Source organism: Lissotriton helveticus, chromosome 11, assembly GCF_964261635.1.
Source record: "Lissotriton helveticus chromosome 11, aLisHel1.1, whole genome shotgun sequence".
Taxonomy (NCBI): Eukaryota; Metazoa; Chordata; class Amphibia; order Caudata; family Salamandridae; genus Lissotriton; species Lissotriton helveticus.
In genome coordinates, this window is record NC_136072.1 from 969,159,375 (window position 1) to 969,184,463 (window position 25,089).

The 25,089-nt window shown below is 41.5% G+C and overlaps 1 protein-coding gene across 1 annotated transcript; it reads left to right on the forward strand.

The window, feature by feature from the left end:
* The first annotated feature begins 7,220 nt into the window (after positions 1-7,220).
* Positions 7,221-17,588, forward strand: CRYBB1 (crystallin beta B1). The gene is made up of 6 exons (XM_078667303.1): positions 7,221-7,233; positions 8,636-8,803; positions 9,613-9,731; positions 12,671-12,803; positions 15,130-15,272; positions 17,231-17,588. The coding sequence occupies exons 2-6, from the start codon at positions 8,657-8,659 to the stop codon at positions 17,418-17,420; spliced, it is 732 nt and encodes a 243-aa protein (XP_078523429.1). The 5' UTR covers positions 7,221-7,233; positions 8,636-8,656; the 3' UTR covers positions 17,421-17,588.
* The last annotated feature ends 7,501 nt before the right edge of the window (positions 17,589-25,089 follow it).

Below are 25,089 nucleotides of genomic sequence, written 5' to 3' on the forward strand. Positions count from 1 at the left end.
TCAATGGCAGCCTCAACGATGATGACGAACCTCTGCATCACGGCTTTAGCGCTCATCGGAACCGACGCATGGTCTCCACTGAGTCTCACATTCTCGACACTGAAACTTCCCCATCGCAAGCCCCGTTGACAGGATTCTCAACGTGGACACATCAGGATCTCACACTGCAGCCTCATCGCATCTCAGAACCGACGCTTTGCCTCTGCTGCGTGATGCATCTTCAGCACGTATCCAAGCATCGTTCCCCAACTTGGATTAAGGTACTGTTTTTCAGCCGGACTCACTGGGTCCCTATAGCCGGCCTTCGCCAGGAATGAAAGAAAATATTACAAAGGAGTTTGTGCATTGTATTCATCACTGCAGCAGCACATATAGGGAGGCTGAGTAGTTAAGCAATGCCAGACTGCACCAGCAAAGCTTTATCTGAACTGGAAATTGACTTAATTGTGACGTTTGTTAGAACAGTGCTATGAGCATGATAATGCATCAGTAGGGCTCTGCCATATTCTAAGACCAAGATTTGATATGGACTCAATCCTTAAAGAGCTCTGATAAGCTTGCACATTTGTGAAGGGCAGCATATGGCACTCTTCAGGTGCAAGTCGACCCGCAGTGGAGGCCCAGTGGCAGAATTACAAAATCATCATTCTTCTGTCTTGTGCAGCAATATGTGAGTTTGCACATTCACAGCAAATACCATCAATATTATGTTCAAAGGTAGTGAAGAAGTCAATAGCTGCTTGCTTGTTGCACATTCACAAAAGCTAATTGTCACCAAATTGATTGCTCATCTGTTTGCCTTCGGTATTTAAGAAGTGGCATGGTAATTCCAGAATGCATCAGTAGGGCATCATGGCATTGTTAGGGCAGTGTTGTCTTATGGATTTTTAGGGGCCCTTCAAGACATATTTGGGGGCCCATGTTCGTCATTTTACTGTCTGTTTCCTGATAATTGAAGCCCACCAAAACAAACTTTCATAAACGGGGGTTCACACAAAAACAGCTGCAATATGTCTTTCCAGGGCCCCCAAACATCCTTAGAATACCTCTGGGCAAAGCGAGAGAGACTCAGATGTAGAGCTAGGTAGAGAGTAGAAAGGCTGAGACATGGAAATAGACAGAGGTGTGCTAGAAAAAATAAATTTTACTTCTCCCAGGGGGCCCTTCGAAGGTGAGGGCCCTCGACAATTGCCCACTGTACCCCTGCTTTAAAACATCACTGTGTTAGAGTATGGATCATCTATAATGCTGCAGGATGTCATGGTTTAACTAAAAGCACCTTAATGTATTCGTAAGTAACAGAAAGAGTTCAGGGGGCCATAAGACAAGCAAGGGTTACCTGGCATCAACTGTGGTGGTTGGGGCCATTTAAACTTTTGTGTTGGGTTTGATCCTACTATGATCCCGCAGACTGGGCAACCTACACCTATAAATACTTGACTGTTAGGGTACTGTGGCCAAGCAGTTCAAGGCATCTCAGGAAGGTGGCTTGGAGGGTAGAGCAACATAGCTCAAGGACTCAAACTATAGCACAATAAGTAAATGTACAGTTCAGGGCTTCTCTTATAGGAAATGAGAAGCAATTTTACCACACCAAAACATAATACTCTACATTATTACTGGAATGCACACTATGGGCTTACGTAGCATTAATAGGAAGCACACTATTGGGTTCAATACACAGAGAAGCAGAAAGTCTTAGACTGAAGAGCAGTTGCAGGCTCACTATCGCAAAGTGGAGGCTGGTTCCTGCAATCTGTGACCAGTAAGTCAGTCCATAACCCTTGATTGAGCAGTTTTTGGTTGAGGGTTGCACTTACCTTTCTAAGCCCCAGTAAGATCTCTTTGGCCAATTCAAAATATTTCTCAGTGTGAGGAATTGGGTTTTTGGGTGAGGGGGTGTGACAAGCAACATCCACAATCCTTGTCAGGGTGAACCACAAAAAGTCACTAAATTAACCTCTGCTTGATCTTCTGGTAGCTTCACATAAATGCAGCCGGGCATAACTTAGAGGCAATCTGTACACTATTTAAGCTGTACTGAAACAGAAATAAAGTAAAAGCGCAATGCAAGATAAATCCCATACCAGTTTAGAAAAATAGAGAAAATGTAATAAATTATTTGATACCAAAATGACAACTATTCAATCAGTACAACCGGGGATAATCATTTTCAAAGATGTAATGTAAGTATAGCATCTACAAGCACAAAGCGCCACTTGCGGTTATCAGGTCGTGCAAAACAGGGTCAAAGTCACAAGTTCCGGCTGACTGGGACAGAGCATGGGCCAGATACAGAGACCAGGTTACTTCTGCTGAAAGATTTACCTTCTAAAGGGCAGCATGAAGAGTTCCATTTGCAGTGGAGGTGACCACGAGTAACAGGGAGAGGGTCGTGCATGGTCGCCACTGTAGCATGAAGAACGGGCATCACAGCTGGTCATCACTGGTGCGCAAAGATCCTGTTGGGTGTCCCGGACGGTCTTTGCTGGAGCTTAGAATTGGTGGTCATCGTGGGTTCTCAATGCTGTACCACATTGGCAGCCTTCGCTGGCTATCGCTGTAGGTTTAAGAGTCAGGTTCACTGGAGCTTCACGTTGCTAAGAGGCTCGGAGGATAGATCTTGGTGAGAATCCGTTCACAGAGCCCAAAACTGAAGGATTTCACCTTTTCTTTTAGGAGGAGTTCCGTGGATAGCACACCAATGGTCCATGACCTGAGGGGCACCTCTTTGGGATCAGGAGCTCACTCCTGCAGAGGCCAGAACAGTTCAGGCAGGTCCAGTTGCAGGTCCAGGCAAGTCCAGTGAAGCAGGTCAGCTAGGAAGTTGCAGGAAGGCCTCTGGAGCTTGTGGTGTCCCTGTAGCCCAAAACAGGTGACCAATCAGCTGACCCTTGAAATCATTTCAACCTGGGATTAAGGGTGGAGGTCCAGTCTTCCTTTTCAGACAGCAGGGCAGGCTTCCAGCAGCAGGGTAGTCCTCTGGCAGCAGGGTAGTCCTTCTGTAGTATCCACAAGTCCAGAAGTGTACTGAAGAGTGAGTCTGAGGGTCTGCTTTTTATACCGGGTTGCCCACTTTGAAATGAAAGAAACTTATGAAACTTTCCCCCTACAGAGCTGTCTGTAATTTCCTGCCTCTCTGTTCTGATCCCAGTATGTCTGCAGGCACAATAGGCTAGTGTGAAGTCTGTTGAGTGTGAGCTGAAACAGTGTTGCTGAAGTGCTAGTGAGACAGGTGAAAGGTCAGCTCCCTCATCAAGACAGGATGGCCGATCCTTCAAATACCCAGACCCTCTTCTGCGTGGCTATCTGAGTGGAATACACAAAGACCAACTGCCAACAACACCAAGTCATGCGAACAGGAACAGACATCTGGCACCAAATGGTTAGGGCAAGAAAATGTTTTCTAAAAGTGTCATTTTCTGAATTGGGACTTAAAATCCGACTTTACCATCAAAGAGGGATTGAAATGATAATTCCTCAAATGCCAAACATGATATTCCTACCTGTTCACAAACAAAAATTATAATGTACTGAACGTAATAAGGTAACCCAATGTTATCCTATGGGAGAAATAGGCCTCACATTAGTGAAAAAACAATTGTAGGATTGTTTCACTACTAGGACATGTAAAACTTAAAAATACATGCCCAACTTTTTAAATAAAATGCACCCTTTCCCTATGGGCTGCTTAGGGCCTACCAAAGGGGTGACTTATATTTATTAAAAAAGAAGGTATAGGCCTGGCAAAAGGCACATTTGGCCAAGTCGAAATGGCAGTTTAAAACTGCACACAGGCTGCAATGGCAGTCCTGAGATATGTTTAAAAACGCTACTTAAGTGGGTTACACAATAGGCCCTGAAAACCCACTCATAGGATTGAATTTTCAGGCCCTAGGTTCAAGTAGTACCGCTTTACTAGGGACTTACTAGTAAATTAAATAAGCCAACTGGGTGTAAGCCAATATTACTGTGTTTAAAGGCGAGAGCACAAGCAGATTAACACTGGTTAGCAGTTGCAAAGTGCACAGAGTCCTAAAAGACAACAAAAACGAATTCAGAAACAGAAAGGGGGCACAATATTTTAGGGTGACCTTGGAGAGGGGGCAGGTCAAACACTCAGGCACTGTTGTTTCACTTGGTTGTGGTGCACAGTTTGAAGTTCCATGTGCAGATGTGCGGCTGTTGCCATTACAGCTTGTTTCTGTGTCCCTGCCTCTTCACTCTGAGCCAGCCAGTGAAGATGGCAATAGTTCAGCAAAGGCTTGTCAGACAGCAGCTCCCACCCTCATGGTGGGAAATCCTTCCCTCTGGTCCACAGCACTGGAGCAAAGGGCTCAGATAAGTCAAAGGCATCACAGGTTCTCTGTCTCTGTCAGTTACTGGAGAAGATGCTCTCATGGATCATCACTTACAAAGTTAGTTTTGAGACTAGAGGAGGTTTATGTAAGTTGGTTCCAGACACACTTCATTGGCAATCTGCTTCTTCTGCACCAGTACTCTCCCAAATTCAATGGCTGGGCTACTACTTCTCAGACATCTCTCTGAACTCTAATTAAACAAACAATGATGCAAAATGTTCTGAAAAGAAACAAGAAATAGAAATATAATTAAACAATGATGATACATTCACAATTGCAACATTCTTGAGTTTGCTTTTTGTACAAAATTGGTGATAATTTGGTATCAAAAGAAATAGCTTAACAGGAGCATATTCCGCAGTGTTCTGAGGGACTAAACCCCATATTCTTTAAAGAGTAGAAAGACAGTTTCATACTTGCAAGCCAGTCACATTCTGCTTCTAATCGTACAAATGCTCAGAGTAAACAGAACTGATGATTGAAGGATATGGTCCTATCATTGTCCGTCTAATATTAAGATTGCCTTTTCCAATCATTAAGCCGTGTAGAGGTAGTATACAAACACCAATTAAGCAAAGTATTTTACTTTGTGCTCAACCTTGGAAAACCGACCCTTAATGTGAAAAACTCTCCTGAGCACCAATGACTGGAAAGGTGGTCTAGTTTTGGCAGTTTTATATAGTTACTTAACACCTTGAATGCTATGGGGATTTTTCCCCTGTGCTGGAATTTGACAGATACCACTTTACATGACGAGCTGGGCTCGTCATGAGCGTGCGAGGAGGCTACTGCATGACGAGCTGGGCTCGTCATGAGCGTCGAAGGGGTTAAGCATGGGATGTGAGTTTGAATCGCCAACATAAAAAAAGAGTCCCTTGGACTTATTGTCATTCTTTCAGATCAAGTGCAATAGTTGCTAAAATGCCAACTGTGTACTTCATCCATTATTGAAGCCATGACACTTAGATGATAAGCGGTCTAGTGTCTAGCTTTGCCCCTAGGGCATGATACCATGGGCTTTAGTCCTGCTTGTGACACTTATCCCAAGAGAGCTTGTCATTCTGGAAAAGTTGCTTTATCTGCCTATATCTGAGAATCTAAACATGTGTTGTACATTCACCAACTGTGCTATCTCATCTACAGGTGCCTAATACTTCTCACTTCCTGATTTCCAGGGCTTAATTTTAGCCGGTAGTTGCAGGTGTGTTGGGGGCCACTGGCATTCTGTTTTTTGAGAACCAGGACTTATGTTCATCATCAGACTTTGACCCAGAAAAGGAGAGAGACAGGAAGAAAATGAGGACAGAAAATGGAATAGAAGATGGAAAATTGAGTAGGTAAGGATGACAAACAACCTGCAAAAGTGAGTCAACGCGCAGAAAGTGTGGGGGATGGATGAAAGAGGCATGAGTTGGAATCAAGGCTAGTCTAGGTTTTCAGTAACCCCAGTGTTTAGCAGCACCGACAAGAGGTACCTGCACTTATTCTTTTGCAAATTAAGCACTATTGTTTTCTGTATTCTGGTCTCAGATGGATCCCGTAACACAGTGGCGGCTCACATAGGGCGTGCTGTGGAGCGGTGGGATGAGTCAGGGAGGGGAAGGGTGAGGGTAGTAAACTCGGACATACAACGGAACCGAGGAAAGTAATTATTACGTTCCTCCGTTCCGTCGTATGTCTGAGTTTACTACCCCCCATCTTGTCCCTCCCCCGACCAGCAGCACACCCTATGCGAGCCGCCACTGCCGTAACTTGCATTCTTCAGAGTAGAGTAACTTATGCCTAAGATGCTCCTTTTACAATGATAATGTCCTTTGTAAAGGTCAGCTGCTCCTTGAAGCAGCTTCCCTGCTCTACAGTAGGAATGTAACCAGTACATTATGAGAAGCTGTGACTTTCCCACTTGCAGAAAATCCCAGGTCTTCCAGCAGCAGTAAAGAAGGGTATGGCAAACATTTGTCAAAGGTTCAATACACCAAGAAAAACACCGTGACCTTAAGCAAAGGTCACATTCTACAACAAATGACCAATGACCTGGGGTTGATCACAGATTGTACAGCTGAGCATGGACACCCAGTATAATCATATTCAAGAATTTCGAGGTTAGAATATTGAGTGACAAAATCTCGAAAGGTAAGTGCATACAGGGTCGTGTAGATTTACTAGTCCTAACTCCACTTCTTTCTACCATAAACATGCACGTACTATGTAGGCGTATGAAAGTTGAGTTAAGTATAGAACATTAAGACTAACTTACTTGTCAATATATATATATTTTTATGTTTTGTCCCCAATATTGTATCCCATCAATATTCTGAGGATGATATTCAGGGTGCACAACTTGATGGCAGTACACACTGAGGTATCGTGTTTAAATGTACTACTGTTCAAGTGGCGGCACTCAGAAGAAGCATTCTCCCTTTTGGTAAGTAAAACTGGTAAACGTTCTACGGTGCCACTTGTTCTGTTTTTAGGAATCCATTGTGAGCAATTGCCTTCGATGCCCTTGCCCCCTGTTTCGATCTGAAATACCCTTTTTTTTTAAATGCCTAATGTTGGGAGGTGAGTGCCACACAGGTTTAAAGCTGAACCCTCCAAAAGACTCCTGTCAGGAATTTCTACGGTATGTGTTTAGTGCACAAGTTCAAAACAAAGCAAAATGCTTGCTTCAGCTGCTGTGAATGGGTGATGTTTCCAGCCGGCTGGCGGTCCTGGGATATGTGATGACCCGGGGCTTCACGCGGACTCTGATGAGCTGTGACTTTTATTGTCTCCCCTCGTGCAGCGCCTGCTCTTGCCAGGGTATAAATAATGCTCTTCGGTGACCCTCCAACATCACGCCCAGCAGCTCCAGCAGGAAACAGCTCCACAGGTGAGAAAAACTGGCCCTATGTGCCGTTTATGCAAAGAACTGCAGCAGCAGTATCATGATAGGCTCGCCGCCTCCGCTCTGAGCCCAGCGCCTGATTTTATGCGCCAGCTGTGCGCAAAGTTAATCCATCTAACCGGATATTTCTTCGAGTTAGAGCTTCATTTTCAGATACCACATCACGGAAACAATGAACAAGGTTTGCCTCTTTCTGTTTCTAAGCTGTGCTGTCTAAAAATGGAGCTTTAATTCTGAGACATTTCTGGTTAAAATGAAGTGACTTTATGCCTTGCAATCGCATAAAAGGAGGCGCACGGCTCTGCGCTGAGCCATCAAACCCAGCATGATACCACAACCTACTCCATTAGCGAACAATGCAATACAGTTTACAAGTTCTATTTTATGACTACTTTCCCTCATGAGTGCGTGGAGAACCTAACACAGGCCAGATGTGGGAGTTAACTACAGCCCCAGAAAAAGTTAAAATATTAGCCCTATATTTCACTGAGCGACCTTCTTCTGGGAGTCATGTCTTGGTACTTCTCTGGAATGTTTCCTTTAGAATAGGGATGACAATTTATTTCAATTAGCACAATTAGTTTCAAATTCTTTGAAAATCAAGCATAGTTTTGGGAGCGAATGGCAACAGAAACTCATGAAATATGTCCATACTTCTGTGCCTGCCTCAAAATACAGATGCATTACCTCTGAACAGAACAAATGATGCCTAGGTTTGAAAGAAAGTTTTGCATATCTCTTTCAGTGCCGCTTTTAGGTCTGGTTGGACTGAGGCACTCTCATCCCAATCAATCCTGGAAGTGGCCCACAGTTCCCCATGCTTGCACTATATCCCACATGTTGAGTCCAGCACTGCCTGCAGCGAAAAAGGTATTATTCAAAGATGTTGTCTGAAAATCAAAGACATTTTGGATTTGAGGAGAAATTAGTCAGAAGGAGGAACGTCTAGATTTCAGGCAGTAAAAATCCTATGTTTCTTAGCTTGTGAGGGTGTAAGCAAATGTAACAATGGATTGGGTAAATAAAAGAATATTAACAACATGCATTCATAACGCGCAGATTATCTCAGTGTGAAAAGTGCTCCTGTCTTTTATGTGCTTATGAGCTGCAGCATTTAATTTTATTGTGATTGCTCCACATATAATTGGTTTCCGCTACATGCGTGCTTCATCTGTGTGTAGTTCTGTAAAACTGTTCCTGGAAAATACGCCAGATGAATAACAGTCCTTATCAAGTGACGTAGCAGGGAGACGGTGCATGCTTTGACAGTGTCTGTTGACATTTCCATGAATGGTCGAGGTGGCAGCCTTTGAAGGCGAAGCCAGCACTAAGTTTGGTTGTTAGTGTCTCCTCAATGTACAAATGTCACTTGTGGCTTGTTTTTCAGATATCCACTTCAAAGGTAAACATGTCTCAGACCTCCAAAGCTGCTGCTGCCGCTGCTGCTGCCGCCGCTGCCAGCCAGGGCAGCGACTCCAAGGAAAAAGGGGTGCCACCCTCTGTGCCAATCAGCAAGCCCAGCAAAGCTGGGGATTCTTCTGTAGGAACCTTCAAGGTAAGGACCTCAAACACAAACCATAGATCTAGTAACAACAAAAGTTTATATAGAATAAGAAAGCCAGATCTTCCATGCTTACATCCAAGCCGCTCCAGAGTTTCCGACATTAGCGTTGACTACTCTACAGAGATCAATGCTGAGATCTGTTTTTGTGAGTTAGCAACTCCTGAGTATGTCTGTCTTTGCATTCATGCAATGTCAATAATGTACTTCAATCATTAATTAGGGATGGGAGTATAATGTGCTTTATGACGACTGGTTAAACACCCCCATTGTTCAGCCTTCAGTTGTCTACTGCTTAGAAACTTGCCCTGAGCGGTTCATCGTTATCATAAGTTTGGAACCTCTGACTTCTGTGGCAAGCCCAACCTTGAATGACACAGATACTGCGCCCACCATCTTATACCAGCCCATGGCCCAAGATTCATGGTGGTACGGTGGGAATCTCTGCAACAATATGTTGCTTCTCAAACACAAATTATATATACACACATATATATATATATATATATATATATATATATTGCTATTTACTCCAGAGGACATGAATGCAAACTCTGTTGAATGATATTTTTGTAATGTTTATGGAATGCTTGCCATAGAAGCTGAAAAACAACACCCATAATAGAATCTGATCAACAAAGCACCGCACATTGGGTTGCAGCTCAAGTCATACAACTTCTGTTTATTCCTTGTATCATTTTATTGAGATTATGCTAGTCAGTATATTGTAAAGCCAGCGGCGAGAAGATATCCACAAATATATAGTATCTGTTAACGTTGTGGTTCCTACATTCCTGTTTCAGATCATCATTTTTGAGCAGGAGAACTTCCAGGGGAGGCACCTGGAGCTGCTAAATGAGTGTGCCAGCCTTGGCGACCGTGGGTTCGACCGAGTGCGCAGTGTCATTGTGGAATCTGGGCCGTAAGTGACCTGTGTGTGGGAGTGATGGCAGAGCATTTGTAGGATGTCTTAATGTTAATCCAGTGTAGTTACATATATTGTTGTAATTGCCCCTGTTAGCATTCAATAGAAAGATCAACATCCACTGAGCTCACACATTGATAATCAGGCCCATTTGACGCCAAGCTCAAGTCTCCCATACCATGATACAAGGCAGTGCTGGGTGATAGCTTACACAAGATGACTCAAAAAGCAGCAAAAGTGACCCAGGTTCCAGGAGGAGATGAGATAGTATTGTAATTTCTCCAAGGGGCAAACGACCTTACAGTAGCGGAGATGGCGTTCTGCAACAAAACTGAGTATTTAATATCATCCTACAACATTATGGAGTACCATATATTGACCACTACAATATCGCCAAGGTAAGTATATATAGGTAAGTTTAGATTTACTATTCATAACTAGGTCACATGATATATATATATATATATATATATATATATATACAAAGTATGTAGACGTGGAACTAAGAGTAGCAAATCTCCACTTGCCTATGTATACTTAGCAATATAGTGGTAGTCTAAAGCATGCACTGGATATTGTTGCAGGATCATATTTTCTCAGTCTGTATTGTGGCATACATCTCCCATAATAGGTTTTGCATGGGAATAATCCCTAAAAATGGCAAAACGATGTTAATAGTGTCATCCTTTCTTTGCTATAATGTGTTTACTGCTCCCAAAACATACAACCAGCTTAGTCACCAAGATTACACAATATCACACTAGGGAGCTAATGTGCCCTTGTCATGATAATTTGCACCAGCATGCACTGGAAGGGGCTTGCTTGGCATTTCTTGGTAGATATTTGGATAATTTATAGTGCAACAGGCAAAAGGTTGCACCCTCCCAATGTACTAAAAAGCCCTGTGGTTTACAGGTTTGCTTTGTTAAATGTCTCAGAAACTTGCCTTTTACCTTTAGTTTTTCTCGACCGTATATTTAATATCTGCAATTTTCAAGGTGTATTTCAATCACAATACATGTATTTGTGACCAAAGGGTCTTTGGCTTCTGATACACACTCCTGCATGAAAGTGAGCATGTGCTGAGAGACACAGTTACAAATAAAGATACAGCTTAAAGAAAGCCAAAACCACCTCTTGTTTTGACTCACTCTCATACACAAGAGGTAGATAGCCCAGATGGGGCACCTTGATTTGAGAAGACAGATTGCAAGCCTTTTCAAGACTTGACCAACGTCCCCTCTGGGATCCACCAGCAGGGGTCACTGTGCGGCTTGTTTCCACCATATCGATTCCATACGAGTGATGACCATGGTGAGCAGTACAGGCGGGTTCTTTCAAGCTATTGTGGCCACCCGAAAGATAGCATTTAATGACAAATGTTATCTTACCCCGTTTTAGGCATTGGGAAATAGATTGTCTTGCGACATTACATCATTTGAACTATACCACCATAAAAATTAACAATGTTTACATACGCTCTTTCTTGCAAGTGGCTAATGTGTTTCCACTCCAAATATCATATCTAGTTAGGAAAGCATTAACCTAATTACTGTTTTATCAAGTCAGACCAAATATAGATACATTTATTAGCCAGTTAAGATAGCAGCAACCTTTAAAATGTGCATTATAAAAGCAATTCATTAAATTATATAAAAAAAATGTTAAAGTCAAATCTCAAAACTAGTGAAAAGTTATCCTTGATTACACTTACATACTGTGTAGTGAACCAGTTACAGCTAAAATGCATTTTCTATAAAAAGGGATACTTTTAGATTGAAGTTATATATAAACGTCCTGCCCTTTTCCATTTCTGATGGTTTTCTCGCCTACTGAGTGGTGTTGCCTGTTTTTGTGCATACCATGGCAACCCAGTGATCAGGTGTGCTGCCAAAAACTATTTGAGGACATTTCCTTGATAAACAAAAAACACAAAGTAGCCTGAAAACTACCTAAAATGAGCTTTCTAACTGATGGGTCATTACTCATGAATAGTGTTTTAACGTGATGGGCTGGTAGGTAGTAAATGGTGAAAGTTTCTCTGCAGGAAGAACACTTACCTTTAAAACCTCGCTGCGCGTGAAGCCGCACTCAACAGTGATTTTTATAGTGCTTTGTTGAGTATTAGCGGGATTTCTCAAAGCATTCATTGCAGTAATGGTCCTTTGATAGGCCATCTCATGTACCTTAATGCACTGCCTGGTGGGGAGGGTCACTAAAGGAAATTGAGTGCCCACCTCCTGGGATATATTGGATCCTAAGGGTATACTTTAAAGTGTGTGGTCATCAGGAGAGTGGACCACTCACCTCCAGCGTGATAGCAAATTCATTCAGAAACACACCAAAGAAACATTCAAAGGGTCTTTGCCAGCCTCTACGTGTAGGTGCGCGACAACCCGTAGAAGGACTTAAAGACTTTTAACAGCAAGTAAAAAACTTTTTTAACTAGAAAAGAGTCTAGATATTACATGTGAGTCTGATATGTAAAATCTATTTCTGTAGCTTGTTTTTCTGTATCTTATTTGGCTAGACAAGCAAGTTGATATGTGTGCAAGTAGACATTTATATGGGTGCCAAAACAAATCCAGACCCGTATTAGATTTTAGTCTTATTTTGTTTGATTTTACTAGAGCTAGTAAAGACATGTCCTAATATTTCAAGTCTAACAGACATGTTAGTTATTGAGCAGTTGCAGTTTTTGATTCCTGGTGTGTTGTAATATGTATAATTTTAACGTGAAAAGTACTTATTCCCCAGTCCAGCTAATTCCTTAAAAAAATATATTGCTCTTCTTGATTTGTACATTGAATGCAAAGAACTGTCTTAAAATGTTTATTCTTGTCTCCTATTGTGTGTGATCCCAATGTGTTATTCCTCCATATCCCCTTCCCAATGGTGTTGCATGGCCTTTGTCTTCCCGGCGGCCATCTCTTCAGCTGGGTTGGCTACGAGCAGTCAAACCTCCGTGGGGAGATGTTTATCCTGGAGAAGGGCGAGTATCCTCGTTGGGATACCTGGTCTAACAGCTATAGGAGCGACTGCTTCATGTCCCTCCGCCCCATCAGAATGGTAAGCCAAGCTCTTCTTTCATCCTTATTCTTCAGATATAGGTGAGACCTTGCGCCCTGTGACTAGGGACACAGCCTTACAGTCGGTGACCCCCTACTATAGTTTCTTGTCCTCTGTAAAATGTTGGTATTTTTATGCAGCTAAACGTGCATCCAACAAATGTAAGAGATGGTCATTCAAGTACATCTCAGACAGACCTTACATTACATTTTTAACAACATGAGGTGAAAGATTCCTTTGTATCGTTTATAATTAAAAAAAAAAAAGTCCTATAAAGTTTTCAGACTGATCTACCACAGAATCCTTTCCTGTTGGAAAATTAACTTGATGTCCACCACTTGGACTGTTCCTGCCCTTTTTATCATCTAAAGAAGGAAACTCTGCTCTAACCAACCTTGTCCCTGCATGAAGGTCTGGAATTCTATTCCCAATTTAAAACATAGAATTGTTTGTGGCAGAGTCACTTCCAGCACCATCCTGTTTCATTTACATAAAGAAAAAAGTCTTGGAGGTGGGTTGAATCCTTTTGTTAAATTGAAAATAGTCAGAACCTGGATGTGGCCAGAAGGCACGCTTCGTGGAACTCTTGTCACTAGAAATGATTCGTCCTGGTCGAAAATAGAGGCAACTAGGCTGCTTTGGATTTTAAAAATACAGGGGATGTCTTCAACATCGCTCTCTCGCGCGCACACAGACCACTGAACCACAGAACATGTCATGTGAGGTATCAGATGCCTTTTAAATAGGTTTTTAGGCCTCACATCGGAGGGGCTGAGGACTCTCTTGGCACGTTCTTTGAACAAAGTTTAGCAGAACAAAGTTGAGGCACGTCTTTATATGGTTGGAAAAAAGCACTGACTGACAAGATGGATTCATTTAAAGGATCTGAAAGGGAAGGCCCACGCGTGCTTTCTTGCACTAGGGGCAAATCTATTATTGCCACAGGAGAAGGGCTTCACTGAGGCTCCATTACATGCTGCACTGCGGTTTATTACAATTTAATGTAGATGCTTTGCTCGCCTCTGAAGTGCACTTGCACTGTGCGGTTGCGGATTGTTCAGCACGCGCTGGAGAGGTTATTTGGCACAGCTGTGCTATAGACTCCCTTGGAACGGAGAATTATTGTCCACGCCGCGCGCATTATTTTTAAGCGGCCCGGAGCATGCACTTTGCAGATGTATAGCAGCGGCTTTCAAAAATGGCCTCGATTCTAAAGTTAGGATGGCACGCAGCCCAGTAGCTGTTCCTCTGCAGACCTCAAATTGTTTTGTTTTGAATCGGAAGCTGGTGCTAAGGCTCGCGGATGAGCCTGTGACCTTTCTGCTGTGAGTAATAATTTGCTTCAGGCTCAGCCTAGGCGGAAACAGCACGTTTGAATTGAAATCAATTTAAGTCAACATCACACACGCATGCATAGCTGTGTACGGCTGTTCTGCTCCCTAATTTTATGAGACTTATGGGTGTGAACGGTGCTTAATTTGAGCCGATAGTTGGGGTGAGGACCCTCGGAACTCACCAGCAGCACTTACTTTTCATCATCAGATTTTGATACAAGGCAGGAGAGAGGAGAAAAGGAGATAAAGAAAGACAGAAAAGCAGTGACAAAGGGAGAAAGAAGAGATGAGAAAGAACCTCTAAGAGATTGAGATAAAGAGGCTGGGAGTGTCGTGTGGTGGATTAAAGACCTATAATGTGAATCAAGACTACGCAGCTTTAGTACTCAATAACCTAACATTTGATAGCGCCGGCCACAGGCTTCTGAAACAAAGTTAGTTTAGGCCCTGCACCTATTCATTTAAAAATCAAGAACTAGTTATATCATAACCTAACAGATCAGCAGTGCCAGATTGGAATTAAAAGACAGCATAGCAAACATCTTCAAACCAGCCCTTCTCCCTTCCTTCAACTCCATATCTCTTTCGCTCCATCCATTCTCTCTCTCTCTCTCTCTCTCTTCTAGCTTTTCTGATATCTCCTTCTCTCTTTGTAGCTATCGCTTTCTGTCTCTCTCTCAATTACCCTCTCCTTTTTTAATTAACCTTAAGGGGGTGCTCAAGTGATTGGCCGAGGCTCCTACTGCTCCCAGGGGCTTCAAAAACTGATCTCCAATTGCTCCAGCATTCACAGAAGTCACAGAAGTCCTCAAAGACATAACATGCCAGTCCGGCCCCTCAGAATAGATGTCCGCAGATGATGATGAAATAAAGTTCAGAATGGTGTGACGTAGCCGGCCATGCCCAAGACATCTTAAAGCTGTTACACGCCTTTAAGCTTCAAGGGACCCACTCAGGCCCTGTTACTAATTGTAATGCTTTGCCTTCTATAGGATAGCCAAGAACATAAAATATCCCTCTACGAAACCGCCGACTTCAAGGGCAACTCGATGGAGATCCATGAGGATGATGTGCCAAGCCTGTGGGCATACGGATTCTGTGACCGCGTGGGAAGCGTGAGAGTGCCCAGTGGAACGTAAGCCTACATTATTTCATTGCTTCTTCTTTGCATGTAATAGTCTTGCTTACATCCTCTCTTTCACGGTGTATCCTGCCCTACCTTTAACACTTGAAAAAAATCAATCATATAAAAAGAAGACAATGTAGTACTTGAAATAGTTGTGATTTTCTCAATAGAGAGGAGGGTAGGAAGAAGAGAACATGTTGGTTGTGCATTAAACTGCATATTCTGGTCGACTCTGAACTGCAAAGTCCATATTCACTGCCAATAGGTTTGACACATTCTCCATGTTATTGTATCACAGAATACATGTTTAAAACTATAGAACTAAGAGGTCTCCATTGTTGCTGTCTGATGGGAAATGCAGCTGGTAACTCAAATGCCTTCATTACAAGTGGTCCCATTAACCAAACTACATGAGGAAATTGCAAATATCTATTTTGTGATGAATATCAGCAAGTCAGACCTGGTGATGTTTATCGAGAAAAATGGCCAATATTTCCTGGAACATCAAGATTTTGGCGCGCTAAGCTTCAAAATCCACATATTATACTCCAAAAACGTGTAACTGGGTGGTATTCATCACACCCTATAAATTCCAACTAAGTGGAGATGGATTTTATGAGGTGACAATAACACCAACTACAGGGCCACTCATATTGAGGGACTAAGTTGAGTGTATTTTGGCTTTACTGCCTATTGAATAACTTCTATCACTTGATTACTAAAGTACAAAGCTTTCCCAAGTTGAATTACTCCTCATCACTGCTGTCTGATAACTCACTGATACCAAACTTAGTGCCCTCATGGCTACTGCCCAATGGGTAACTCAATGATAGCAATGTTGGTGCCTTAATGCCTACCATCCGAAGTGTGACTCATTAAAATTAGGCTGCGTGCCCTCGTGGCCACTGTCTGATGCAGAACGAATTGATACCAGGCTGAGTGCATTTGTGGCTGCTATCCAATTGGTAACACACAGATACTAAGTTCAGCACTCCCCATTCCTACGTACTGATGTTAAGAATGCTCCAAAAACCAAGGTTAACCTATCCTCTGTGCCAGCATCTTGGGTGGACTATAGTATTAGCTGCTCCAAATTATCACACTCTGTTTCCAAGTTGAGTACCAGACAATACCCATGGCTCATACATTACCTTACTCACAGCATCCTCATTCGGAACACCAATGAGTATTAGTGCCTTAGGGGTTCCATACACTCAACTTCTAAAATAGCAATTGCTCTTAGTGTGTCATAGCACCAAACAGTATTAGCGCCTGGGAGGTTCTACAACGTTAACTCTATACCTGAGCACCAATCAGTACCGCTATCTCTTAGACTCCACACTAATCAGTATTAGATGTAAATAGGATCCACACCCTCACTCGTTAAGCTTGAATAGTGGATTGCATAATATTTTCCATATATGATCATTTGCCACAGTAATTCTGCTCTCACGAAGCTGCAGTTTCCTTTAAGCTACAGTCTGCTGAATTTACCACAAGTTCCATTCTAGTTATAACTACAGCGCTTTGACCACATACTAAAGATCTTTAAAGCTGAAACTGCAGTCTTTGAAACCACATCATATTGGTCTACCAAATTCTTTCTTGCACCATTAGGCTGTTTGCTATTTAATACATCCGGTGTGGTTTCTCACAGGTTTTTATTTTGCTTGTTTTTTTAGTTTTTTTGGGTTATATTGGAAAGAAAAGTTGATTGGTGATTCAAAAACGTTACATTGGGTAGAACAATCAGGCTTTTAAACGTAGAAATAGATGTCAAACAATGTCTGTTTGACAATGGTATGTCAAACTGATTGGAGGTATTCCTGCTCGAATATGGATGAGCTTGAATTTGTTATCAGGCTTTGAAGGATACCTCTAAAAGTTATAGCTAAATTCATTTTGGCCAAGAAGCATCTACCACTGCTGAACATGATGGGTTTACTATGTGTATTTCTTTGTTACAGCTGGGTCGGGTATCAGTACCCTGGCTACAGAGGCTACCAATACCTCTTTGAGAATGGTGACTACAGACACTGGAATGACTGGTCTGCCTTCCAGCCACAGATGCAGTCTATCCGTCGCATCAGGGACATGCAGTGGCACCAAAAGGGATGCTTCACTATTCCTACCATTGCGCCATCAACAACAAAGTGAGCCACGACCATTGCCTGACTGCCAACAGAGCTCTCTTCTGGCACTCACCATCTAAATGAACATCTCTGAGTTTTTGTAGCCTGCTCTGCCAGTTGGATTACTGTATATTGCACATTTAATGGATGTACTTTACTTTATGATGCAAATAAAAAATGATATTACACAAAATACTGCTGTGTGTTTTAAGGTCAGTGTGGCAAATATGGAATGTTGTTTCACTGAAAAGGTTCATTTCAAAATGTAATTTACTTTACATATTTGATAACATTGTAATTGTTCTAAAATATAGGTAGATGGTATATATTTATTCCATCAGTATATCATTAGGATCAGGACTAAGAGGTCATGAATTTTGGCCTTGTGGAGTAATGAGGTTGCTGAACTGTTACTGATTACAGGGTGTCTTGCTCCTATCCCAGCCAAAATGGTTCTGTTTATAACATATCCAGCATTATGGATAGAACAAATAAAAATATACCACTATTAGATTTCCCATGATCCTGCATGTTCCTATACATCAGATAACTATTAGGAACAAATATTGATGATCCTTTAAGACACCAATTAGTTTCAGTGCTTGCAACACCAATTTCCTCTTTTAATTGAATCAACCTGAACCTTCATCAAGAAGATAAATAATTAAAAAAAGAAGCATAATATCAATAATGTTTATAAATACAGACAGTTAATTACTCAAATACATACATAAAATTAAAAGGCGTATATTTTTCCAAGACAGGGAAAATCACAAATCCATTGAACCATTCCATTCCATCCATTCCACACAACAAAGCACCCCCAAAAAGATTGTGTTGCTCTCTCATGAAGAAGGACAACCATCCTGAAACACGTGTCTAGAGATACACAGCAATGGCTGCCCCAACAAGGGTGAAAAACTAAAGCAAGACACTGAAGTAAGTGTTATCATGCACTGCATTTACTATGATGCATCGAGGCAAACTGAGTGCTGGGATGTGAGACAGGGTGCGCCCACTCTCTTCCTGTATGAAAAGGCTCCCTTAAGCTAATGAACTGACAAGCTCTGGGTGATGCACCTGCGCCCAGCGAGTGGTACAGAGACCTGAGAAGACTTTGGGCAGCATTTCCAGCACCGCCAAAAAGAATGTGTTGCTCTCTACTGAAGAAGGACAACTATCCTGAAACACTTGTCTAGAGATACACAGCACTGGCTGCATCAACAAGGGTGAAGAACTAAAGCCTGACACTGAAGTAAGTGTTATCATGCACTGCATTTACTATGATGCATCGGGGTAAACTGAGTGCTGGGATGTGAGGCAGTGTGCATCCACTCTTCTCCAACACAACAAAGTGTTTGTTGCTATAAAGTATGCAGAGTGATCAAATCATCATTGTGTCTTTGTAAATCAATACACTCAATCAGTACCACACCACGTTAGCAAGATGGGAACAAACCTACATTTCATTGCACATTGGATACAAATCACATTCATTTTTAGTGGATATAACCACTAGCTTTCATTGCAAGTAATTGGAATGACAGGAGGAGCAGATTCATCGTAAGGTATCTGTTGAAAATAGACAGATAAGAAAAATGTAATAAGAACAGCTCAAGGTAAGACTAGGACGCACCTGATTAGGCTGTGCATGGCATGGCTTCAGTTAAGCCTGCCCAACCAAAAGCATTTCAGGAGTCCTGACCTAAATAAAAACATGCCTATTGTCCTGTTCTTTCTTACCTGCTCCAACAACATGTCCAAAGGATACACGGGGCCCTGTCTAAGAGGGCAGTTCAAAATATACCTAGTGTCCTGTTTTCATTCCAAGTCAGGACTTGCTTGGGCTTCAGTTTTTCCGTCAACATAACCTATTCCACCGCTCTCTCTCCAAGTTTTTGTTTGTTTGTTTTTTTCCCCCAGAGTTTTATATAGCGCAAACTTGACCCGAAGGTATCAGAGCACTTTACATGAGCACCAGTTACGTTACACAAGGACACGTTCATTTTTAGTAGGCACAGGGAGATTAAGTGATTTGCCCAGAATCACAGGATGTTGAGAGTCATTCCTGAGACTTGAACCCGGTTCACCAGATTGGAGATCGACAGCCCTAGCCGATTTGGCCACATCCTCTCCCCAAGTTCTATGCTTACGTTGAAATTTAAAACAAACTTGCTGTCTTATCTTTCCCTAGAATACAGCTGGTTTTCTATCCCCATTATCCAAGGCATCTTCCCTAAAATCAAAAGCACACTTGTTGTCCTACCTCTCTTTCCTCGTCCTGCACGTTATTGTCGCAACCTCTCTCCTCAAACCCTACCTGGTGCACTTCCCACCTTTGTATTTCAAAAGATATCTACTCTACTTCGCCTTCCACATATCAGAGCATGCTTAGATATTTTGCCCTCCTAGTGCACATGTCAGAACATATTTGGTATCCTGATGTGGATCACATTTTCATAATACTTGGTGTCATGCCAACCTCAAAGTATTCCTGATGCAGTGCCACCGCCCATTCTCTGTGAAATGATGGCAATAACATCAAGCCTTTTAAGTCTGCGTGGAAGAGACACTTGCCACTGAAACAAGAACACATACTATTGCTGTTTCTTTACAAATTCTGTAATGTGCATGGGATCTTCAACTCGGTAATATATGCAAAGGGACCTCTGAGTATGATGAAGCATGTATAATGCTACTAAAAACAACATCTTCTGTAAAACAGGTTTAGCAAATATCACTAGAGGGAATATTATTCAGTATCATGCGCCTAACCCGAGGCAATACATTTCCTGAAAGTTCAAATGAGAAGTAAGATTCACAAGCTATCTCACTCTTACAAACTTTCTCAACATTTATTGTTCATCTAAGTTTTAAAATATTCAATTATGTATTAAACAAAAGCAGTCCTTTTTAAAATCTGGGACCAACGAGTCACTGATTGCTTAATTGCAGTTTAAAAGTGGATGAACCAATGCTTGTTCTGCCTCAAAGTATCCAAGTCGGGGACTCTAGGCCTTATTTACAGTTCTCAACAAAACAAGATGGCAGTACTGCTATCTGATTTAACACATTTAAATGCACAATGACTTAAACAATTGTAGCTTTACCACACAACAAATTGTGACTGTATTAATCTTTTTATTTTTTGAATATTCTCAATTATTCCAAAACAGCATTATTTCAAAAATTCTAAAGGGATTTCATAAAGGAGAGGAAATATTTAAAATCTATAGTCCATTTGGATGTGAAAAAGTGGGTGTTTTTTTGAACACATAAAGAGGAGAAATGTATTGAGAAGTGTTGGGGCTACAATCACACATCACATTCATCTTCTGTCATTAAGGCAATACAACTGTCCTGTGCATTCATCTCGCAATCAAGGGAAGTGTGCTTCAAGAAATGAAAAGGAAGAAGAAGAAAGAAAAACGTGAATAGGCTCACCAGGGTTCAAACGAACCGCTTATTAGTAGATGCGGTGGGGTGCTATTTTAATTTTATATTTCTAATGAAAACATCATATATCAGGCCATCAACACTTTTTACAATCTCGATATTTCACAATAATATTGTCACAAGATTAGCCTGGAAAAAGAAAGAAGGTCGACGCGTTTCGAAACCCCTAAATCATGGGGGTTCTCTTCAGGACCTTGAGGGATCAGTCCTTGTCTTCTTAACGATCCTGCGTGACTCTTAGTTCCAATGCACTACGTCAATTGTCCAAATTTCAAGACTATTATCGTGGCCAAATTCCACACGCACAATCAATTGTCAAAAAGTTACCATCGTGGTCTTCACAAAGGGGGAGAATCTTCCTGAAGTAAAACAGGCGCTGACTCATGCAGTTGTTATTTCATCACCCGATTCCTTGTTTTTTGGAACGATCTCCTCTCGACCAGCACAGCGTCTCACAGTCCGCGGCTGTGCGTGTGGAATTTGGCCACGATAATAATCTTGAAATTTGGACAACTGACGTAGTGCAATGGATCTAAGAGTTACGCAGGATCGTTAAGAAGACAAGGACTGATCCCTCAAGGTCCTGAAGAGAACCCCCATGATTTAGGGGTTTCGAAACGCGTCGACCTTCTTTCTTTTTCCAGGCTAATCTTGTGACAATATTATTGTGAAATATCGAGATTGTAAAAAGTGTTGATGGCCTGATATATGATGTTTTCATTAGAAATATAAAATTAAAATAGCACCCACCGCATCTACTAATAAGCGGTTCGTTTGAACCCTGGTGAGGCTATTCACGTTTTTCTTTCTTCTTCTTCCTTTTCTTTAAGCACACTTCCCTTGATTGAGAGATGAATGCACAGGACAGTTGTATTGACTTAATGACAGATGATGAATGTGATGTGTGATTGTAGCCCCAACACTTCTAAATACATTTCTCCTCTTTATGTGTTCAAAAAAACACCCACTTTTTCACATCCAAAGGGACTATAGATTTTAAATATTTCCTCTCCTTTATGAAATCCCTTTAGAATTTTTGAAATAATGCTGTTTTGGAATAATTGAGAATATTAAAAAAATAAAAAGATTAATACAGTCACAATTTGTTGTGTGGTAATGCTACAATTGTTTAAGTCATTGTGCATTTAAATGTGTTAAATCAGATAGCAGTACTGGCATCTTGTTTTGTTGAGAATCATATACGGTGCGGCCTTACTGCGCTTTAGCCAAACCCTTTGTTATTTACAGTTCAACAAACAGGATCTTCAACTATAAACGCGGCTGAGTATCCGATCTGTCAAACCTGCATTTTTCCACCCTAGATAGAGTCAGGCAAATGCCAAGTTTCCACCGGGAGAACCTTCGTGGTTTCTGCCAGTGGAAAGGAAACCTTTTGCCAAAGGATGTTGGTCTGTCAGTCGGTGCACGTCAGACATTCTCGCCAATTGAAGGCAGACATTCCAACATATATTTTTATCTTTTTGGGACCACGAGGAAAAGCCTGACAGTCGTGGACAAAAAAATAGAATTAAGCACTCCAACGTGATGGGAAAAAACTCAGTTTGTCAGGGCCAATACTTTTTTTATTTTGGTTTGCAACAAGAAACTTCAGCTCTGGAAGTTTGTTTTTAAAAAACAAAAAACTTTGCTGAACGAGCAATATGTCATCCATTCAGGAAAGCTTCAGTACTTTCAAAGGAGCCACGGTTCCTCACAAGATTGTGTTTGCCCTTGTTGCCATAATTTCTCACCTGGACATCTGTTATTTCTTGTCTAAACCACTCAGTATGGTTTCTGACCAGGGATCCTGTAAAAATGTTATGATCACTGTTCCCAAAGAACTTCATAGGCTTAGAATGGTAGAAATCAACCAATTTACCAAGCTTGAAGGCTTAAGATGGTAAATAAAAGCTCCAAGCAGGAGCAGTCACTACCTACAGCTGAAGCAGCACAAAAGGTTTTCAAATCAAATTGGCAGGCTTTCCCAGGCACTTGTCTTGATGACGGTATTTTAAAGTAAATGTATTTCAGGGAAATGCTGGTCGCAAATGGGTTGAAATTCTTGTCAATGGTTACTCATTTACTAGGCAGTATTCACTAGTAAAAGTCTTGGTAACATTATTATTTCTTAAATCAAGCTGAATTTCAACCTGGAGCCAGTCTCACCACGGATTTAAAGGTTTCCCAGTGCTCCTTAATTGGCTTGATTGCTGTCTGTAAGGTCTTAGGTTTCTTCCTCACATTCTCAGCATATCACAAAGTCCTGTCAACATGATTGGTATCAATTTTGTCTTGCCCCTGGCTCAAATAGCGTGAGTAAGAACTCACACCTTTTTTTGGGCCTCGTCTGCCAGTAGGTCTTACAGACATCTTGGCAATTCTGACAAGAAGGGCGAAGCCACTCTATCTTCCAGACACTCCTTCACATGAATTCTAGTAACATGTCACTCAGCATTTCTATCAACTTCGTTACTCCAACAACAAGGCACAAGGGTCAGTCTGTTAGATAGAGCCAGCAAGTGATTAGGCACAGACCCTCTGAATCTATGAAGGTGCCAAAGGAGTCTTGCCAGATGGAAACTGATCAGTGGCAACTGAAATGAAAATCTAGCAGTGCGCTTAATGATAATGTCAAGGAAAGGGACCGCTTTTGTATACATGAGATGCAGAGTAAACTGAAATATGCCTAAATATTTCCCGCTTCGCTGGGTGTCTTATTCTTCTTATGCTTAACAAATGATTGGTGATAATGCAGCTCGTGGGCTAAAAGCAAAACAAAAATACCTTCCATACCCAGGATAAAAGGCTGCCCATGTCAGAGTTTCTAGAGTAAAACGATCAACAAAAAGGCAACTGTATCAAAGCTGACATTTTGATGCCTATGGTTCCCTATACAGAAGGAGAAATTTGATATCTTCGGTTCACTTACTCAAGAAACATCCCTCCCACTTTTGTAGCCATATCTGTTACTTTTAAGTAACCTTATGACCTTCCATCTTCAGGTGAATTGACTGAGGTTAAAATAACATACTTGGTTTTGTAGTATTATATTAAGACAGATTTTAGAATACTTCTGACTGTTCTAACTAAAATGTCTTGGCGGTAGTCTGAGTTATTTTATGTTGCTTAATGATATTATTTTTATTCAAGTATTTGTGACCCAAAATTCCCAGTTTTAGATTATTTGGACAACAATTAGTCAATGATATTGTCAATATACATGAATACAAGATTTTCCTCCGTTCATGTTCTCTAACTCACAAAAGGATTTTTGGATGTACTTCTTCAACACCATGTCATTTCACTTCAGACAAGATTTGTTCTTCACTGATTGGATCTTTTCTGCAGTACTGCCTCTGTCCTACCATGTATCTTCTCAAAAAGCTGATGCCATCACTCTACTCTAAACTTTGAACATAATATCTGATTGCCCAACACACTGGTTCCAATATCTTTTGTGGACAAGTAGCCCATGCTGAAAACGCAGTTTGTCATTTCCGTTTCTTTCAAAATGGTCACCTGATTAATCCTACACGAACTCGTGGGGATTTACTAGAATCCTGCAACCCCCAGTAACTCTAACACCAAACCACAATAGACCCATCAACATTATGTTCTTCTTTAAAAAAGGGATCCACAGCTACAAATATTAAATTCAGTTAAAAAAAATCAATTTCAAACATATGCCTGCTTGTGGGGAATATAGATAAGAATTTAGAAGGGTCCATCTAAGTTGTGCTGCCGCTATGAATCAAATGTAGATATCGCTCTACCCATAATTCCCCAGTGTAGGAGTGCTGGGCTTACTTAATAGGGTGTAGATTTACACCTGGTGAAACTGTGGCAGCACCAGGCAGGGGGTGCATTAACCGGCACAACCTAGCTTCCTAGCAACACACGAGGAGCATGAGACACCCCACTCACAGGAGTCTGTCTGCCCCCAGTGCTATCTCCAGCCCTTGCCCCATAGCCTGTATTGGTTCCCCCAACTCCCACTGACCACCAGTTCAGACCAGGTGAAAAGGAGCAGAAGAAAGTAACGTGTTATTTTGTTAAATTCTGGCTGCTTCCAGTTCTAATTAGTTCAGAAAAGGGCATCGTGATAAATAATATATTGTCAGTATGTATGGCATACAGCATCATGTCTTCAGATACAGATTCTTGTACCAGGTGTTCAAAAAGAACAGCGCAAATATGTAATAGGAGATGAAGTGTAAATGTTAAATATGTCTGATTAC